General features: G+C 46.1%; 1 protein-coding gene across 7 annotated transcripts in view; it reads left to right on the top strand.

The window, feature by feature from the left end:
* Positions 1-16039, top strand: part of SH3PXD2A (SH3 and PX domains 2A) — a 272825-nt gene that overhangs the window by 181136 nt on the left and 75650 nt on the right. For 2 of the 7 annotated variants that reach the window (XM_026117532.2, XM_026117530.2), the window contains exon 7: positions 6746-6790. The exons of 1 other annotated variant lie outside the window; for it this stretch is intronic. In XM_026117532.2, coding sequence (XP_025973317.2) covers positions 6746-6790 — 45 coding nt within the window. Of the gene's footprint in view, positions 1-6745; positions 6791-11937; positions 12342-15285; positions 15434-15701; positions 15974-16039 lie in introns of those variants that run through there. 4 more of the 7 variants (XM_026117536.2, XM_064514179.1, XM_064514180.1 and 1 more) reach the window with 4 other exon arrangements.

Genomic DNA, 16039 nt, shown 5'->3' with positions numbered 1-16039 from the left:
CCTCTCGCTCCACTGTTCCCATCTGACTCTGGAAAGGGTTTTTTGTTTTTTGTTCTTTTTTTTTTTTTGGTTGTGGATTTCTCCCCTGCAGGAGTTCGTTATACAGATGATGAATTTCTGAGGCACGCTTGGGTCACGTGAAAGCCAGATGGGAACATTTTCCAAGCAGTGTGTGTGGGTCTAATATACGCCAGCAGTTCTGCTTACGTGGCGAGTGGAAGTGACCGGAGATTGGTCTGCAGCGCGGCTCCGGGCAGGGCGACGAGCCGGCTCCCGGAGCAGCCAGCCTCTGCCAGGGAAGGAAAGATGCTCCCTGCGCTCATGGCTGCGGGTTGAGCTGGCTGCTGCCACCCCCTCTCAGAAATGCAGCCTCTCTTCTGAAGAATACAAACTTTGCACACGCTGTTTGGGATGAGCCTGAAATCAGTGAATAAGACTGAAGTTAAAGGCCTTATTTAATGCCTACTGTCAAATCCTCTTCATGCACTCTAGCTCGATCTGTGTATTTATAAAAAGATCTGCTTTTTGTAAAGTGTTTCTGACTAATTGATGTCACTTAAAATAGTACATCTCGAACAGGCGATGTGGGGAGTGGGCGATGTTCTGATGTAGGAGACAAGCTGTCTCTGAAGGGATGCGAAGCGTACTTTAACACACGACTTCTCCCGGTTGGAAGAAACTCAAACCCATTTCTGTGTTCCATCAAAAACTGTCTTAAGACACTTGCTTTAAACATGTAGCACCAGGTCCCATGGAGTGAGGAAAGCTTATTTAAGCAGCTCTGTGACGGACCGGGCTGGCTGCTGCTTCCCCAGTGTTCATAGTACCAAATAAATCTGTCACTGTGGTACCTAGGAAGCCTGATTGCTGGCTGGGCCCACCCTGTGTCAGGCTTTGGGCAGAAATGGTTTTTGTTTTGGGTCCCTCTGGAGCCCAGCGAGACATCAATAGCGCAGTTAAGCAGTATGCCTTGGGCAGTAATGACTGAAATAATAGATCAAAACGCTTGCAGCCTTTCTGTGCCACCCTCCCCTTTCTCTGGCTATCTGTTGTTTTCTGCCTAATTGAATGAGTCAATTGTGTGGGCCCCAAATGTGTGAAAACCATGCCAATTCAGATGAAGGTGCATCTGCTTTTTTTCTTCCCAAGCTGTTTTACAGTCACATTGTAGAGCTGCATGTGGACTCTGTATCAGAGTAACTCAATTCCTACTTCTACTTTTAAGGGGGGAAATTAGCAACACCAAATATTTCTCCCTGCTTCCCCTGGTCTAGCATTACTGAATCCTCTCACCCTTTCAATTTAGCTGAAGTAGCAAGCCCCTGCTGGAGGGGAAGGGGCAAGAGGAGAGAAACCAGGGACAGTTGGTGGATGCAAGAGGTTGAGGGCTTGGAAACAGCTCATGAGCTATTGGGGGACACTGGACAGGGTGCCTATGGCAGTGCTGCTGCTCCCAGAAGGTGCCCAAGAGCTGCTGGTACAGGGTCTGGGGGTGCTCTGCTTGGAGATGTGAGCAGATGGGAGAGCAGAAAGAAGCCCCAGAGCTTTCTGGGATCTTCTTTGAGCTTTCTTTTTGTGTCAGCATGGATGGCCCTGCCAGGAGGAAGCAGAAGTCCCTCTGCTTGGCTGGGGAGGGCAGAAGGGAAGTGGTAAGGGGAGATGAAGAGGCAAAACTGCAGCAAGAGGCTCTGGAGGAGCCAGAGGAGGGGTGCAGCCTTGTGTGCTCAAGGCATTTGTGGCCTGGACCCTTCCTTTCATTGCAAAAGGGAGGGCACAGGTTTGAGGGCCTACTGACTGTGCTGTGGAAATACCCCTGCCCTCTGCACTGTGAAGGATTTCTGTGGTCTGAGTACAGGCTGCCCCTGGGGTTCCTGCCAGCTCTGGGAGTCAGGTGAAAGCTTGGGTGACATAGAGGCTTACTTTCAGTTTTATGTTCTGCTGTGTGTGGGGGAACATTATAAAGGAAAAGGCTCTGGACAGCTTCTAAGAAATGAACAACTTCTAAGTAACAGACTGCAACTTGTTCTTGCTGATTTGTCAAATACTGCTGTTGGGATGAGAACACCCACATCCCTCTTGTAATGACTTCTGTTTTGAACAGTGGTAGAGCAGCAGAGGCACTTGCCTCCCCCCATTCCAATATGAGGAATCACTGCTGCTTACTGGGCCACCAGCGAAGCTCTGAGCTGGAGTGGAGTGTCAGTCACTGACTTTCTAGGAAGCCAGTGTAGTTTCAGTTCACTTGAAGATTGTCATCTAGTCTCTTCCCCACTTCCTTATAATTAAGGTTGGAAGGATTAATGTCTGGTGGATGAATTTGCAAAATGGTCAGCTGCTCTCAGTGCTGTGGTCCTCTGCTGATTAAGCTGGTATTACCTCTTCATGGAGAGGAGAGAACAAACGCCCTACAGAATTGATCAGTCTTAGAAAGAGGCAGTACCTCTCAAATGTCAGCATGCCTTCAGCAAGGCCACTTGTTCTTATCCTTTTATTGATACTTTAATATGCAGCATGACAAGGGTCACGCTTGCTGGGGTTTTGCCTCTTCATCTCCCTTACCACTTCCCTTCTGCCCTCCCCAGCCAAGCTGAGGCACTTCTACCTCCTTCCAGCAGGGCCATCCATGCTGACATGAAGAGAAAGCTCAGAGGATCACAGAAAGCTCTGGGGCTTCATTCTGCTCTCCAAAGCAGGGAGGCTTTTCCTAGCATGAAGTCCTACCTCAGATATCACCAGGGAATGCCAAAGGGTCTGCTAATTAAATGGACCTAGGGTCGCTCTCTGGTATGGAAGACAACTTCCACAGGACAGCTCGCATCCATATCATGAACTCTTTTACCCTCCAAAACAAGATAGCTCCATCCAGATTGCTTGTTGCAAATAGCCTTTGGCCTGTGCTAATTTCTCAGCTGTGCCCAGGAGTTGTTTGGGGCAAGAGCTAAATGGCCAGAACTAAAACCATGCTGAGACTCATGACCAGGATGGTCATTCCCATGCAGGAATTAGGCATTGCTGGGCAATGTTCCTGCAGGAGCTTCATAGGCTAGAAAGCTACATAGATGCTGGTAAAAGTCCCTGGCATCAGCCCCAGCGAAATGCAGCCTGTGAGTCTTTAGGCATGTGTTCCTTCTGGCTTTTACAGCACTATTAAAAAATGGGTGCCAGACTGAATGTCGAGTGTTGGCACTGTAAGCATTGCTGCTGACAAAGAAACCCTGCACCAAGACCTACTAGCAAAAGGGCTGCGGCAGAGGAGTTGCTTGGCACCTGTTGGGCCAGGACTGAATCTGATGTGCAGTATCGATGTGAACCATGAATGCAGTATCTTCTGAATTTTGGTCATGGTGAGCTCATGTAGTCAACTCTAAACTGACTCTGGCTTTTGTAGGCTTTCCTGAAGCTTGCTCTGCCCTAACTGCATGCAAGATGAATTGTCTGCTGCTAAAATGAGTCGAGTGGGGCCATGTCCCAAGTGTGAAGTGCCCATCCCCAGCTGTCTGGTGCCTGTTCTTTTGCCAGTAGCGGGAGGAGCAGCAATCAAACCAGTCTTGGTGGCAGCAGAAAAGCTTCTGGTGAAACTGAAATAAAGCAGTCTGTTTCATCTTTTTAGTTCACCACAGCACCTAGCTTAATTATGTCTTTAAAGCGTTTGCCCCTTTCCTTCCTTCCCTTGCCCACCTGAGGAGTATAGCTGGCCCATCCTCGGGCTCCCATCTCCGCAGTGGCAGCTTGAGCAGGATTGGGCTCAGCAGCTGTTCCTGGAGAGCCGCCTGCTCCACCGCTATTTCTGTGTGATGCAGCTCTGAAGGGGAACCTCCCTGATGCTCTGCACAACTGCCTAGGCTTAGCTGTAATTTATGGACCAGTGTTTCTTTTTAAGCTTTTAAAAAATAATTCCTATTGGAGTTGTTCTGGTTCCAGCTGAAACCAGCAGCAAGGATCTTGGGGACTGGAGTCAGGAGCAGGCTCAGGCTGCTGTTGCCTTAGGAGTGGCTTGCTTTGAGCAGGCCACTTGAATTTCCCCTTCCAAATACTGAGATTTTTCTCCCCCCTTTAAGTCATCTGAGACCATCTGCCTCTCAGCAGTGCAGTGGAGGGGGGCAGTGGGGCAGGAAGCAAGGGTTTGTTCATTTACCGTTACCAATCCCATTGGAAAGCTATTCCAAGCTCCATGCAGGATTCCAGTAAAACTGTCCTAGAGGGGAAACCTAGGGCCATTTAAAGCTTGTGTTTTGTTGGCGCAGTCACAGTGTGCTTCTGGGGCCTTTGACCTCCCCTCCATACCCTGGCTCCCTCCAAGGCTCTTTTGAGCTCTTTGTGAAGTGGAATCCATCACTAATGTTTGATATTTTTATTATTTGTAGGGGGAACTCTTAGAAGCTGGTAGCAATTAGAGCTTAAATGTCTTGGAATAAAAAAAAAAAATCTCCAAGAAGGAAGTTTAATGCTAAGCAGATGTGCAGGAGCAGCTGAAAAATGCTTGCTGTCTTCTGCTTCAGAAGCAACCTCATCCACATCTACTGCTGTCAGGCTCTGTCAGTGGAAAAGTGCTGCTTTGCTTCCCTGCTTCTGGGGCTGGGGAGCCCACTTTGGGGACTGGCAGTATTGTTTACCAGTTACTACTTAGATTGCCCTCTTTATGCTGGTTTAGATCAATGGCTTTGACAAGGAGGAAAAATATTAAGAAAAAAGGTTTAACTTAATTTTTGGTTGCTATCACAGTCTTGTTTTTTTTTAATGGAGAACTTGGTTCCATATCAGTTCTGATCCCTCACACAGAGGGGTGTTTGTAGATAGGGCTACTGTGCATCTAGTTTTAAACTCCCTCCCTTCTGGGGCAGGCACACGGACAGATCCAGCATAGCCCTGAGCTCATGCTAGACACATCCTATTCCCTATGTTCAATTGCTGGCTGCTGTCAGCTTGGAGTGGGGCAAGCTGTTTATTTAAAATCTTCCTAGTTGTTCTTGCAATATGTTTTCTGATGTATTTATTGCTGCCATGTTCAGGTTCAGCAGTCAGCTGTCAGATCTCCTTCCAGAAGGAAGTTCATAACCCTCTTCTCAAAGGCAGTAGAAGCGTATGCAGAAGCTAATAGACCAGTCGCTGACAACAGCTCCTTGACGCTCTTTGCTGTGCATGCCCTGAGCGTGTGATAGAAATACGCCGTATATTCCCTCCATAAGCTAGAGTGTGTTACCCTCTGCCAGAAGGTTTCCTGTTGCACTCTACTGATGCAGATCCTTGACTTTGAATTGGTAATCCTGGTCCAAAGTAAATCATCTCAATGTTTATTACAGTGTATCTTACAGTGCCACTGTATTGTGGCAGTGCAACACATAGGTTTAGGGGTTAAGTGGCGGAAAGTCTTGAGGGCTTTTTCCAGTAGCCACTACTGAGAACTTACTGAAACTTAAGCAGAATACCAAATCCATTTGAGCTCTGGTTTTGCTTGAACACACTGAAAACTGTGGGCCTGTCCTAAAGAAAGAATTTTGAAACCTCACTGTTACCTTAGTGCTGAGGCAGTATAACTAAATGTTACTTTGGCCTCTGTTTCTCAGTGAGAGAATGCTTGAAAGCTGTTTTTATGCTCTGTATTTAGTATGTAACTGAGAAATTGCTAGCACATACCAAGAATCTCATGCTGATCTTGGCTGTCTTGACGATATTCTGGGGCTCAAAAGACGATCATAAGTCAGACAGACATGTCCACAAGTGTGTATTGCCTCTCTCCTTCAGGTGGTTGAAAGGTGCATCTTACCTGTTGCTAAACTGATAGTTTGGGTTCCAAGTTGCAAATGGCTTTGAAATACTGCATTTTAGAATCGCTTCCCTCAGAATTTAGGAAGTTCTTAGCCTATCATATAAACACCTCTTCTCTGCTTGTCTTTTCCCCCCAGGCAGTGTAAGAGTAACTGCTGTCCTTATGCTCCCTCTTCCCATGTAATAGGAACAATGTTTGTCTGCGATACTGGTTCTTTGAAATGGGAGTGAACCTGATAACTTTTAAAACATACTTCAGTGTATTCAAACAAAAATTAACATTTGAAGATTATTCCCAGAATCCCAAGCCAAATATTTACACCTCACTTTATGGTTTGGGGAGGGAATTCTTTTGATCTTGTTGATAGCAACTGTATTAGCTTTCTCCTTAACCAAATTTCTTTCTACTAATCATTGGCTAATAAATGATGTTTCTATTAACGCTTTGAATGCACCTTTACTGGACTTTTGAACCCTTTTTTGTGGTGTATAATTTATCTATTTTTATCTTTCTTAATATTATTCCAGGGTGAGAAAATACTTGTACTTGCATGTATTTGCTACGCTCCATTTCTGCGAGTTGCCTGTTGGTTTCATGGGGGTCATTAACAGTTGTAAAGCTAAGTACTTTTGCAGGACTGAGGCCTAATGAGTCAAATGTCTCTTGGTTTCTATTCCTTGATCTATTGGGAATAAGCTCAGAGCATAACTTATTCCCAGATCTCAAAATTGGGTCACAAGAAGTCAGTTTCATAAGTTCTGCAAGTTACCTAAAATGTAAAAATTGACTGGAGAGTTCTTACAACTTGCCCTTTTGGTTAAGTCCCCATCATTCCAACATTGCTCTGGGAGTGGGGGGGGGGGACACTTCCTTCAAAGCTGTTCTAACTGTAACTTTCAAACTTGCTGTGATTTATGACTCCTTTCCTGTTTCTCTAATTACTCTCTCTTTATGCCTGCCGTCTTCTTGGATTTCAAGTTTGGATGTCCAGTTTGTCTGAGACTCCAAAAAAGAATGTCACAGGTAAATTGCTCTGTCTTGTTCTGCATGCTATTAGAAAGAAGTCTGTAGTTAAGTGTTTTCTTGGGGATTTTCTCAAATGTAGATATCCAGGATTTGTAGTCTACCTGTGTGCTGGTCTCTCATGATGCATGTGTTCTGACATGGAATAGCTTTGCTTTTGATTCCTGCTTCACCTTGATGTTGTTACCAGCAGTGGGTGGTAGTCTGCTGTGTTATTTCTTCCATGCCCAACTCCAGAGCCACAACCCAAAGCAGTTCCTCCCCTGAAGGAGAGGAATTTGGCAACATGTGCCTTGTTATTCTAAAAAGCTGCTCTCCTGCAGTAAGTAGAAAGGCTGTTATATGGAAAATACAGGACTCTTTGAGGCAACTGCAAAGCTTTGACGGGAGCATCAGACTCCTTGTCTCAAGGAGATGTGGAAGAGGAGGGGACAGTGAAGCAACTTCTAGGTGAGGTCAGGTTCTGGGGAAAACCAGCCTAATCTAAGGCAAAAGCTAAGCTTTATATAATAAGGAACTTTAGATCTTCTCCTGATCATCCAAGGGATCCAGAGAAAACCAGAGAAAACCACTGGATTTCTCTGCAGACCTGTGTCACCTTATATGAACTACCAGAGAAGAGGCCTTTTCTCTTTGAAGTTAGAGAAAAGGATTAAGAGCTGTAGACTTTAGTCTCTCAGATGTTTTCTTTCTGGCTTTCCCTCTTGAAGAAACAAATACGTTAGTTTGTGATTCTGTGCAGAGAGATGTGACTGTTGTGTGCATATAGATATGATACTTACTACTGTAGTATTTATACTACTTACAATGGCTTCCTCTTCTAAAATAGTCTTTATCTTTCATAGCAGTTCCTCTCCTTTTAATTAAAAAAGAGTTCTCATGGCTATGGGTAACTTGCCCCTCCATTGCTACCATATATTTAATATTATGCATATTTTTAAAGTGACACTTGTTTTGTATCGGTGAAAGATGCATGGCCTTAACTGCCTGGGTAGTCAAGCCAGCATAGGTTGCAAGGCAAGTGAGCATGGAAACACCCCTGCTGACTTTCTGCAACTGATCTGGCAAGTATTCAAGCTTATGCCCTGCTTTAAGTGTGCCAACAAAATCCCGCCACCTTTGGTGGATGAGTGCTGGCAATACTACTGTGACTGTAGAAATGCTATCTTTGAAAGAAGTTGAATATACCACTGCAGGGGTTCTCTCTCCAATCTGAGCAGAATAGGCCCGATTTCAAGGTGGCAGTTGGACGTGATAATGCTGACATATCTGAAGTATTCAATCTGAGTGTGGTAGCTAGCAGATCAGAGGGCTCTGACTGAGGGTGACAGGTGAGAGTGAGCAGGAGGGAAAACATGGTGAAGGAGGCAGAAGAGGTGATGTTGCATGAGAAGAGTGGTGAGGAGCCCACAGGTCACCTGGTCGGGGTGATGGGCAGAGAGGGGTTTCTTTGACTCTTTTCAGCAGATCTTGCAGAATTGTCTGGAGAAACTGGTGGTTTACATCTGTTGGGACTGTTTTATGTTGCCATCTGTAAAATGGCAAGCTAAATGTTAAGACTTTCAAGCTTTCTGAAGGGCAAGGAAGTGAAAACCTAACTGATATAAATTCCTTCCCTTCTGTCAACTGATTTTAGTTAAATGAGTGTTGCTAGTTTGGCTTCAAAAAACTTGTGCATGATAATATAAATGTAAGTGGCTTTTTTAGCACCATGCAGTGCAATTAAGGAAAATGTTGATGTATCATCCTACAAAGAAGTCTTGTGGTGCATCTGTCCAGGTTTTCAGCTCCCCATGCTGTTCCAGTTTACATAGCCATTCAGTTTGCTTCTTGTTCAAAGTAATCCCCCAGTTTCCAATGCAGCTGTGCTTCAGTCCTGAGCTGTTGTGTGCTGTCTTGCAATGTGGCAGGCCAACAGAGCAGGCTGTCTGGATTTGAATGTGGTTCTTACCCTTACAGTACATATCTGGGCCCTAGGTTGGGGGGTTGACCAGAGCAGAAGGAATTTTGGTGCTGCCCAAGCTCCAGCCTTGGGACTGAAGCTATTCCATGAAGCAGGGGCTCTATCCGAGGCATGTAAGGCTTTCTCTGTACTTCAGGTGCTTGCTGTGGAAAGAGGTGGATGCCATCCAGCTTGATCCCATGAGGTGCTGTGGCTCTGGTGGGAAACTAGTGGGTATCTTTGCAGAATTACTGGAAGGACAGATCTTTATGACTAAGCAACCTGCCTCTCCATCCCCTGTGAGCAGACCATATGCTGGTAGGGTAGTTGGGGGCACCCCGGCTACAGTTAAATTCCTTGGCTAGCCTGCTTTGTGCTATGTGAAGTAATGACAGTGAGTTGCAGCATTGAGAAGGACTAGGGCAAATGCCAAAATATATAGGTGACTTCAGCCTGGTGGAGAACCCTGTCTAGCAGCTGTGTGAAAATCTCCAAGTGGTTTAGCAGATTTGTGTGCAAAATACTTAAGTTTCTTCCTAACTGTTGCTACCTGTAACCTAGTTGGTTGGAACTGCTGTTTAGAGAGCCAACTTTCCAAGAAGGAGTGGAAAGAGAACTCAAATTCTTTTTTCCCTCTTTCACCTTCCTGACTCTAATTTTTCTTGGCTCTGTCTTAAAACCTAGCAGATCAAAAATAAAATAAAAAACCCTGAGACTAACAAGCTCCACTTGGCAAAGGTTAATACTGAATTTCTCCATTTGTCAAGATTTTGCTGGAAAACTTGCTGAGGACCATAAAGGAGGAAGAGGCTGAAATGGAGCTCTTGCCATTTACCATGGGCCAAGCTCATTCCTGACGCGCTCCAAGTGGGGGCTGCGTTGTGCTGCTGGTTCTAGCTGCGTGTCCAGCACGTACTTGGAGTGCTGGAAGCCATGGTCTACCTTAAAGCTGCCACTTATCTCAAACTCATGAAGGCTTATCCAGATACTGGTTCTTACAAATGCTAGAAATGGCTACGCACCCCTTATATTTGGGAGTTGATCCAAGAATCAAGTTAACTTCTGCAGCCACAGTGGCAAGCTGTGTTCCCTTCCTGCCAATGATGCACGCTGCCGTTGGCTTCGTCCCCTTGTAGCTGCCTCCAAGGGGGCCAGGAGGGAGTTAATACAGCTCGGAGTTACTGACTCTACCAGATTTCTGACTGTGTAGCCAGCAGGACCCAGAGAAAGGATGGAGGTTGAGCTGCTCTGCAAGGAAGCTATTGCCCCATCTGCTGAAATGCTTGCAAGAAACAAGTGCTTTGGAGTTGAGGAGGGTGTGTACGTGGATGCCTGTGGGATTAGTTTCATGTAGGTAATGGCTTATTAAAATCTCACTTACTGAGAAACTTCTTGTATATTAGTTATTGCTGCTAAGCTGAGATGAGACTGTGTGCTGACCTATCCACCAATGGATGGACCGCACTTAACCTTGTGTTATTTTCAGACAGTCTGAGACTGTGTTAGATAAGGTTTTTAGTCCAAACTTCTCTGGCTTTGACTCTTCTTAACTACTTAAATGGACAGATCTAAACCCTTCCCTTTCTGCTTTTTATCCTGTCTCTGCCTAATAGCAGAACATCACATGCTTCTGAAACTCTTCTCTGAAAAGGCAAAAGAATTGCCTTGTCCTCATGAAAAGAACTATTTGGCTGAGTTCACAGAAATAATACTGTATTAATAACCCATTTGATAGAGGAAACTAAATATTTGGAGAAGACTATAATGAAACAGGGCTTTTTGCCAGTATTGTTTTATTACTAAGACTTTGAGGATTGAAATTGTACTGAATTCCTCTGATTATCACAGGCAGTGCAAAAATTCTGGCTCTACCCTTAAAGCTTCATGACTCAGGACTGTTGTACCAAGAAGTGTTGATTTCTGAAGTCAAACACTTAGAATTGGTGGGGGCTCCTGTCATACAATTCCATATATGTAAAGGTCTCCTGCACTGCACAACAACATGAAGGTCTGTCTGGGAGAAGGAGCTGAGATGGATCCCATTTTTCTATTGCCACAACCTGTGAGTGGCCTACTACCTCCAGGAATAACTGACATGAAACTATGGTCTGAATTTTAAGAAGTGGGAAGGGGGCTGAATAGTGACACTCCAGAGAGGAGGAGTATCCAGGAGAGGAGTCGAAGGCTTGATTGTTTGGAGCACAAAAAGAAACTGAAGAGGAGATGAGAGATCCTGGAGTTAGAAGCCTGTTCTTGATCTGAATCCTTGTTGTCTGCAAGGAGACCTGTCTTGCACACTGCTTACTCTAGGAACTGGTTATCTTAGGAACTGTGCTTTTCTGAGACCACTCAGATCTTGAGCTCTTGTGTACTTTACCTGGTATAGTCTGTTTTCTTGTGTGCAATAGCTGCTTAACTTGATTCTTAGGCAGATCTAAACCATCTATCCTAAAATGCTTGGGGATAGGTCATTGCTGGAAAGCCAAAGAAAACATACAGGTTTAACATGTGCTTTTATAATACTGGCATGATCCTTGTGATCAGAGAGAGTGTAGAAGCTTTTGTCATGGGATAACCCCCCCCCCCCCCAATGTCTTCTGTTTCGAGCTGGGCACATGGTGGTGGTGAGGGGATAATCTGGCTTGGGGATTTCAAGCAAGCTTGCTCCTTTGGAAGAAGTTCTCCAAAGATGCATAACGGGTTGCCCTTGAAGAGTTGGCTTTAACAAGTAACCACAGTTCTAGATCTAAGATACCATAGTTACTTCTCACTACATGCAGGAAAGTGCTAAGCTCTGACTTCATTATATGGAAAATAATGACACTATCAATGAGGCATTTTGCCAGCTGCCCATGGACAAACCCTGTGTGTGTCAACAGCAGTTGTGCCTGCTGAGGTCCAGGTCTAAAAGGCTGAGCTACCTGCCAGTTGCTTATTCAGCTATGAATCATGCTCATGGTGTTCACTGACCGTTTCTGTGGTTTTGGCTTCTTTTGAAAATCTTTACTGACCAGCCCAGGACTAATTCATTTAGTTTGAATCTGTAAACACTTGATTCATAATCCTAAAAGGGCAACATGAAAACCTGCATGCTGTATGGATTAAAAGACCAGACATGTTTATAGCCTGATAACAACAGAATACTCTGGCAAAGATCAGGCTTCTCAAATTTCCATATCCAGACGATTTTTTTTTCTTTTGCGTCCGGTTGATGGCTTGAGGTTTTTGGCTATTGCAAAACCATCGTAGGTCTTAGCTGTTGCAACATAGGAGGAGGGGGAGGAAGGAATTGCTTGGAACTGGCGTTCTGTGCTCTTATTTAAGAAGCTTTAACGGTTGCTGTCGGTCCCCACGTGCCGTGGGAGAAATAATGCTCCCTCCTTCCTGCTCACTGGCACGGGGTGCAGGGTGCAACCGTGTCACTTCGTAGCGAGCCAGCTCCTTGTGAGGAGTGTGGACGAGCTCCGATGACATTACTGCCCGGTCCCAGGAAGGTAATCGCTGAGGTGAGGAGCGGGTGACTTGTAAAGTGGAGCCCTATGGAGAGGAGGAGGGGTATCCTCAAGACTTTAACCAGGAAACGGACTCGAGGCAGAAATAAACGGAGAGGCAAGCAAACTCTTATTTCAGCCCGCAATTTATTGTATGCTCTGCTCTGGGGAGGGCTTGCAAGTGGGAGCTAAACCAAAACACTAATTCTGCTTTTTTGGGGGAAGGGGGAGCTCTGCTGAGCAGATGGGTCTCATCTTATCCTCCGCTTTCCACTTGCGCTGCCCCTGCTGAGCAGGCTTTGAGCGGGGCATCGCGTGCATGCCGAACTGCCCAGGGAGCGCACCCTGCTCGGCATCGCTCCTGTCTCCGGCGTGGTTTGAGCTGAGCAGGCTGCAACTCTTCAAAGAGATGCTGCGTCTCGTGTTGCAAGTTAGACCTGAATGAACTGGCGGGGATTTGGAAGTGCCCATGGCTGGTGGGTGCAATCGGTGCTGTGCTCTCTGCAGTGTTGTCTGTCTTGTTCTTAATTCCCTTTGGAGAAAAACCACAGTCTGACATAACGCACCAGGGATGTTGTGGGCATCTTGGGTGTCGCTGAGGAGAAGTTATCTCAAGACGCTTGTGGGGGAGGGAAGGCTGAGGAGGACTGAAGTTTTTACTGATTATGCCTGAAGGGAATATAGTAACAATATAGACTACCCCCAAAAAACATACAAGGCTTCTGATCAGTGGGAGAAGCTGTTTCTTCTTTCTTTCCTCTTTCTCCCTTCTTCCCTCCTTTAGTGTTGCTGAAGCCTTCCCTGCTGTGCAGCATGATCCTGGAGGGGCTTGAGGATAGCTTGTGAACAGCAGGTCTGCTCCTGTGTGTAGGAGAGCATCGTACTGGGAACCACACAGACCCCGTTCCTCCAAAGGAGGCTATCCTCTGGGCAGGATCTGCTGTAGTTGTAAATGAATCATTTCCTTTGATCTTGGTTACTTCCTAGACCAAGGAATTTTTCACCCTATTCTCTTCAGGTGATAAATCTCTTAATAGGAACCGTGTAACACTCGGACCTTTCTAACAGAAGCTTGTTTCTTAATTGTATGTGTAACACCAGTCACTGTAGTAACAAAGAAATCCTCCTGCAGCAAATGCTTTATCCTTCCAAGGCAGGATACAGTAAACCACATTGTAAACTCCTGCTGGGTTTCAGATATGTGGCTGCAGATATAACCTATCTTTCTGGACTGTTAGGATTTTTTTTGAGAGAGTTGAGGAAGTAGACTTGAAATGCTGCATCTTCCAATTTTCTGGCAAGGCTGTTGCTCTGGCATCTGTTCCCTGGCTCAGATATCAGGGGATGATCGTGGGGTGTTTGCCAGCTTGTGTTGTGCACGCAGTCCTCCCTTTGTTCCCAGCAGCGATGGTGCGGCACGTGAGCACCAGGCCCAGTGCTGTGCTTTGTGTATGTGTGGTGCTGTGGGGTTTTTTCCTTTTCTGTTCTTCCTGCCCCCATGAAAACTGTCCAGGAGATTAGTGGAAATAAGATACGAGGGATGTCTGTTTGGCAAGTCTCCTGTCTGTCCCTTGCTCCCTTTGCAACTGTTCAATCCCTCCTTTTGCCTTTTCATACACCAAATTCTCTGCTGATGCACGTGCATACACGTACTGCCGTGACAGCTCTGGGCTCTGGTTAGAGAAGCCACGTTTATCTTGAGACTAAGCTTGAGTGAGAATTGTAGTGGTTACTCGCATGCATAGGTTGAAGGAAGACAAAAATGCGGTCCCCTTTCGGACTGGAGAAGGGGCTGCGTGGGAAGCTGTGTGAAATGGCAAAAAGCATCTTGTCACACTTTAAATGAACCAATCAGCATTGGTTTAAACCAGGATATAGCAGTCAAGCTGATTCATCATGAACAGGAATGTGATGCTTATTTGCAGTGGACAGCTATGGCGAAAGTTTTTATTACATATTTTTATGTTGCCACTTCTATCTTCTCCCCCTATTTCTGCTCGTGTCTGGTTCAGCCATCCACAAAAGAGCTAAAACTTTTAAACACAGTCTTCTAGAGAACACTCCTCTTGCAAAGAAAATAAATCCATGTAATACAAGGAGAGCCATATTTAGGGAGTAGGAAGGTCTTCTAATTCTCTGGATTTCTTAAATCTGTCCCAAAGGGAGGCACTGTGACAGTGTTTGGTTTGGGGAAAAGGTTGGATTAATTGTCTTTGGTCTAGATTTGTCATTTCATGGAAGGCTGTTCAAATGGCTGATGTGCTCTTTACCTTTCTTTTGGCAGGGTCGCTAATTATTTGTCTGTAGAATCACTTTACATCTTCAGCCCAAGCAAATATGAACATATATCACTGAAAGTACAGCAGTCATCATCATCTTGGCCCTCAGTCCCCTGATTTGCGCAGGGGACAGCTTGCTAGACCATGCTGCTTCCTTCCTGTCTCCTTTAGCCAATTTCTCTGCAGAGATTCAAGAGACCTGGATGCTGCTCCTGGCCCTGCCCCTGTCATGCTGAAAGTCCTATTTCACAAGTCATACATTGGCTTTTGTCTCCCTTTCCAGCTGTGCCTTGAAATCTAGAGAGATGGGAACTATCTCTTACTATGTAAAATGTGTAAGGTACTGTTGGCCCAAACTGCTCTGCCTTAGTAGACAATAGTGTAATTCAGGAAACCTGTAAATTTTTTGTATTAAAACATATGTCTGGTGGCTCTTAACAGAGCAATTGTAGATGCTTTTTGTTCTGGTCTAATGCTTCAAAGAGTATGCAAGCGTTCCAGCGTAAACTAAGAAAAACTCATGTCCTAAGGGTTCGCATGACTTCCCTGGGCAGTTCCCAAGCAGAAGCGCGTCCGCGGTGTGTCTGTGCCTGCGCCGGGAGGGCAGAGGCCCCGTCGGCAGCGTGTGTTGCACCGCGAGCTGGGCTGTCTCAAGCGGCAGCGCGGGGGATTCTCCCTCCGTGTCTGGCACCGCGGTGCGCCTGGCGCTTGGCTCCACCCCAAAATGCCCAATTTCATTTGGGGCAGGGGGGAGGGAGAAGAGTCCCTCCTCCAAAAAGGAGCTTGAGCATGGGTATCTGTGGAAGAAGGGAGGAGAACTGTTATTTTGTGCTTTTTTCGGTCCCTGCTCACATGAGAGCCTACACTCATTCATAAATAGCTCTGATAGCCAAAACCCTTTGGTATGCGGGGGAGCAGAACCGTTGGAAAGGTTGGCCTGAAACGCCCCCAAATCCAGCTGAAGGGAGATGGAGAGGGGGAAGCGGGACTGCGCGTTCCCTCCATGGGCGCCTGTCCCGTCCCGTCCGTAGCAGCCGGCGGGACTCGGCGGCTCCCCGCGGTCGGAGGCTCTTTCTTCCGTGGGGAATGCGGAACTGGAGAGCCGGCGGGGGGCAGGAGGGGGGTGGCTGTGTTAGTATGACTCTGGCGCTATAACTTTTTTCTTCTGTTTCAAGTAAACAGTCTTCCCCGCCTTCCCCTCTCTCCCTCCACCCCACCTCCTTCTTTCAGTCCCGCTCATGTGTTTCTATTTAAGGGCTGTAGTGCAGACGAATATGATTGGCATCTACAGCCCCCTCTTGCCTCGCAGCTCAAGCCTTTAGAGTGGAGAAGGAGCTGAGACTCCAAGGGGAGAGCTGTTTTTTCTTTTGGTTTACTGGGGGGATGGCTCAGCTGTGGATTTATGCTGCTTCTACCCAGGATTTTTCTCTCTGAATGGGAGCAAGCATTGTGGAAACCATGTTGGGAAGAGGTTTATTTTCAGAATCCATCATGAAACTTTGCAACTAATTCACTACTCAGCTCCTTTTCATTTTTT

Source organism: Dromaius novaehollandiae, chromosome 6 (assembly GCF_036370855.1).
Source record: "Dromaius novaehollandiae isolate bDroNov1 chromosome 6, bDroNov1.hap1, whole genome shotgun sequence".
NCBI classification, from domain to species: Eukaryota; Metazoa; Chordata; class Aves; order Casuariiformes; family Dromaiidae; genus Dromaius; species Dromaius novaehollandiae.
This window is presented reverse-complemented; position numbering and strand designations above follow the sequence as displayed.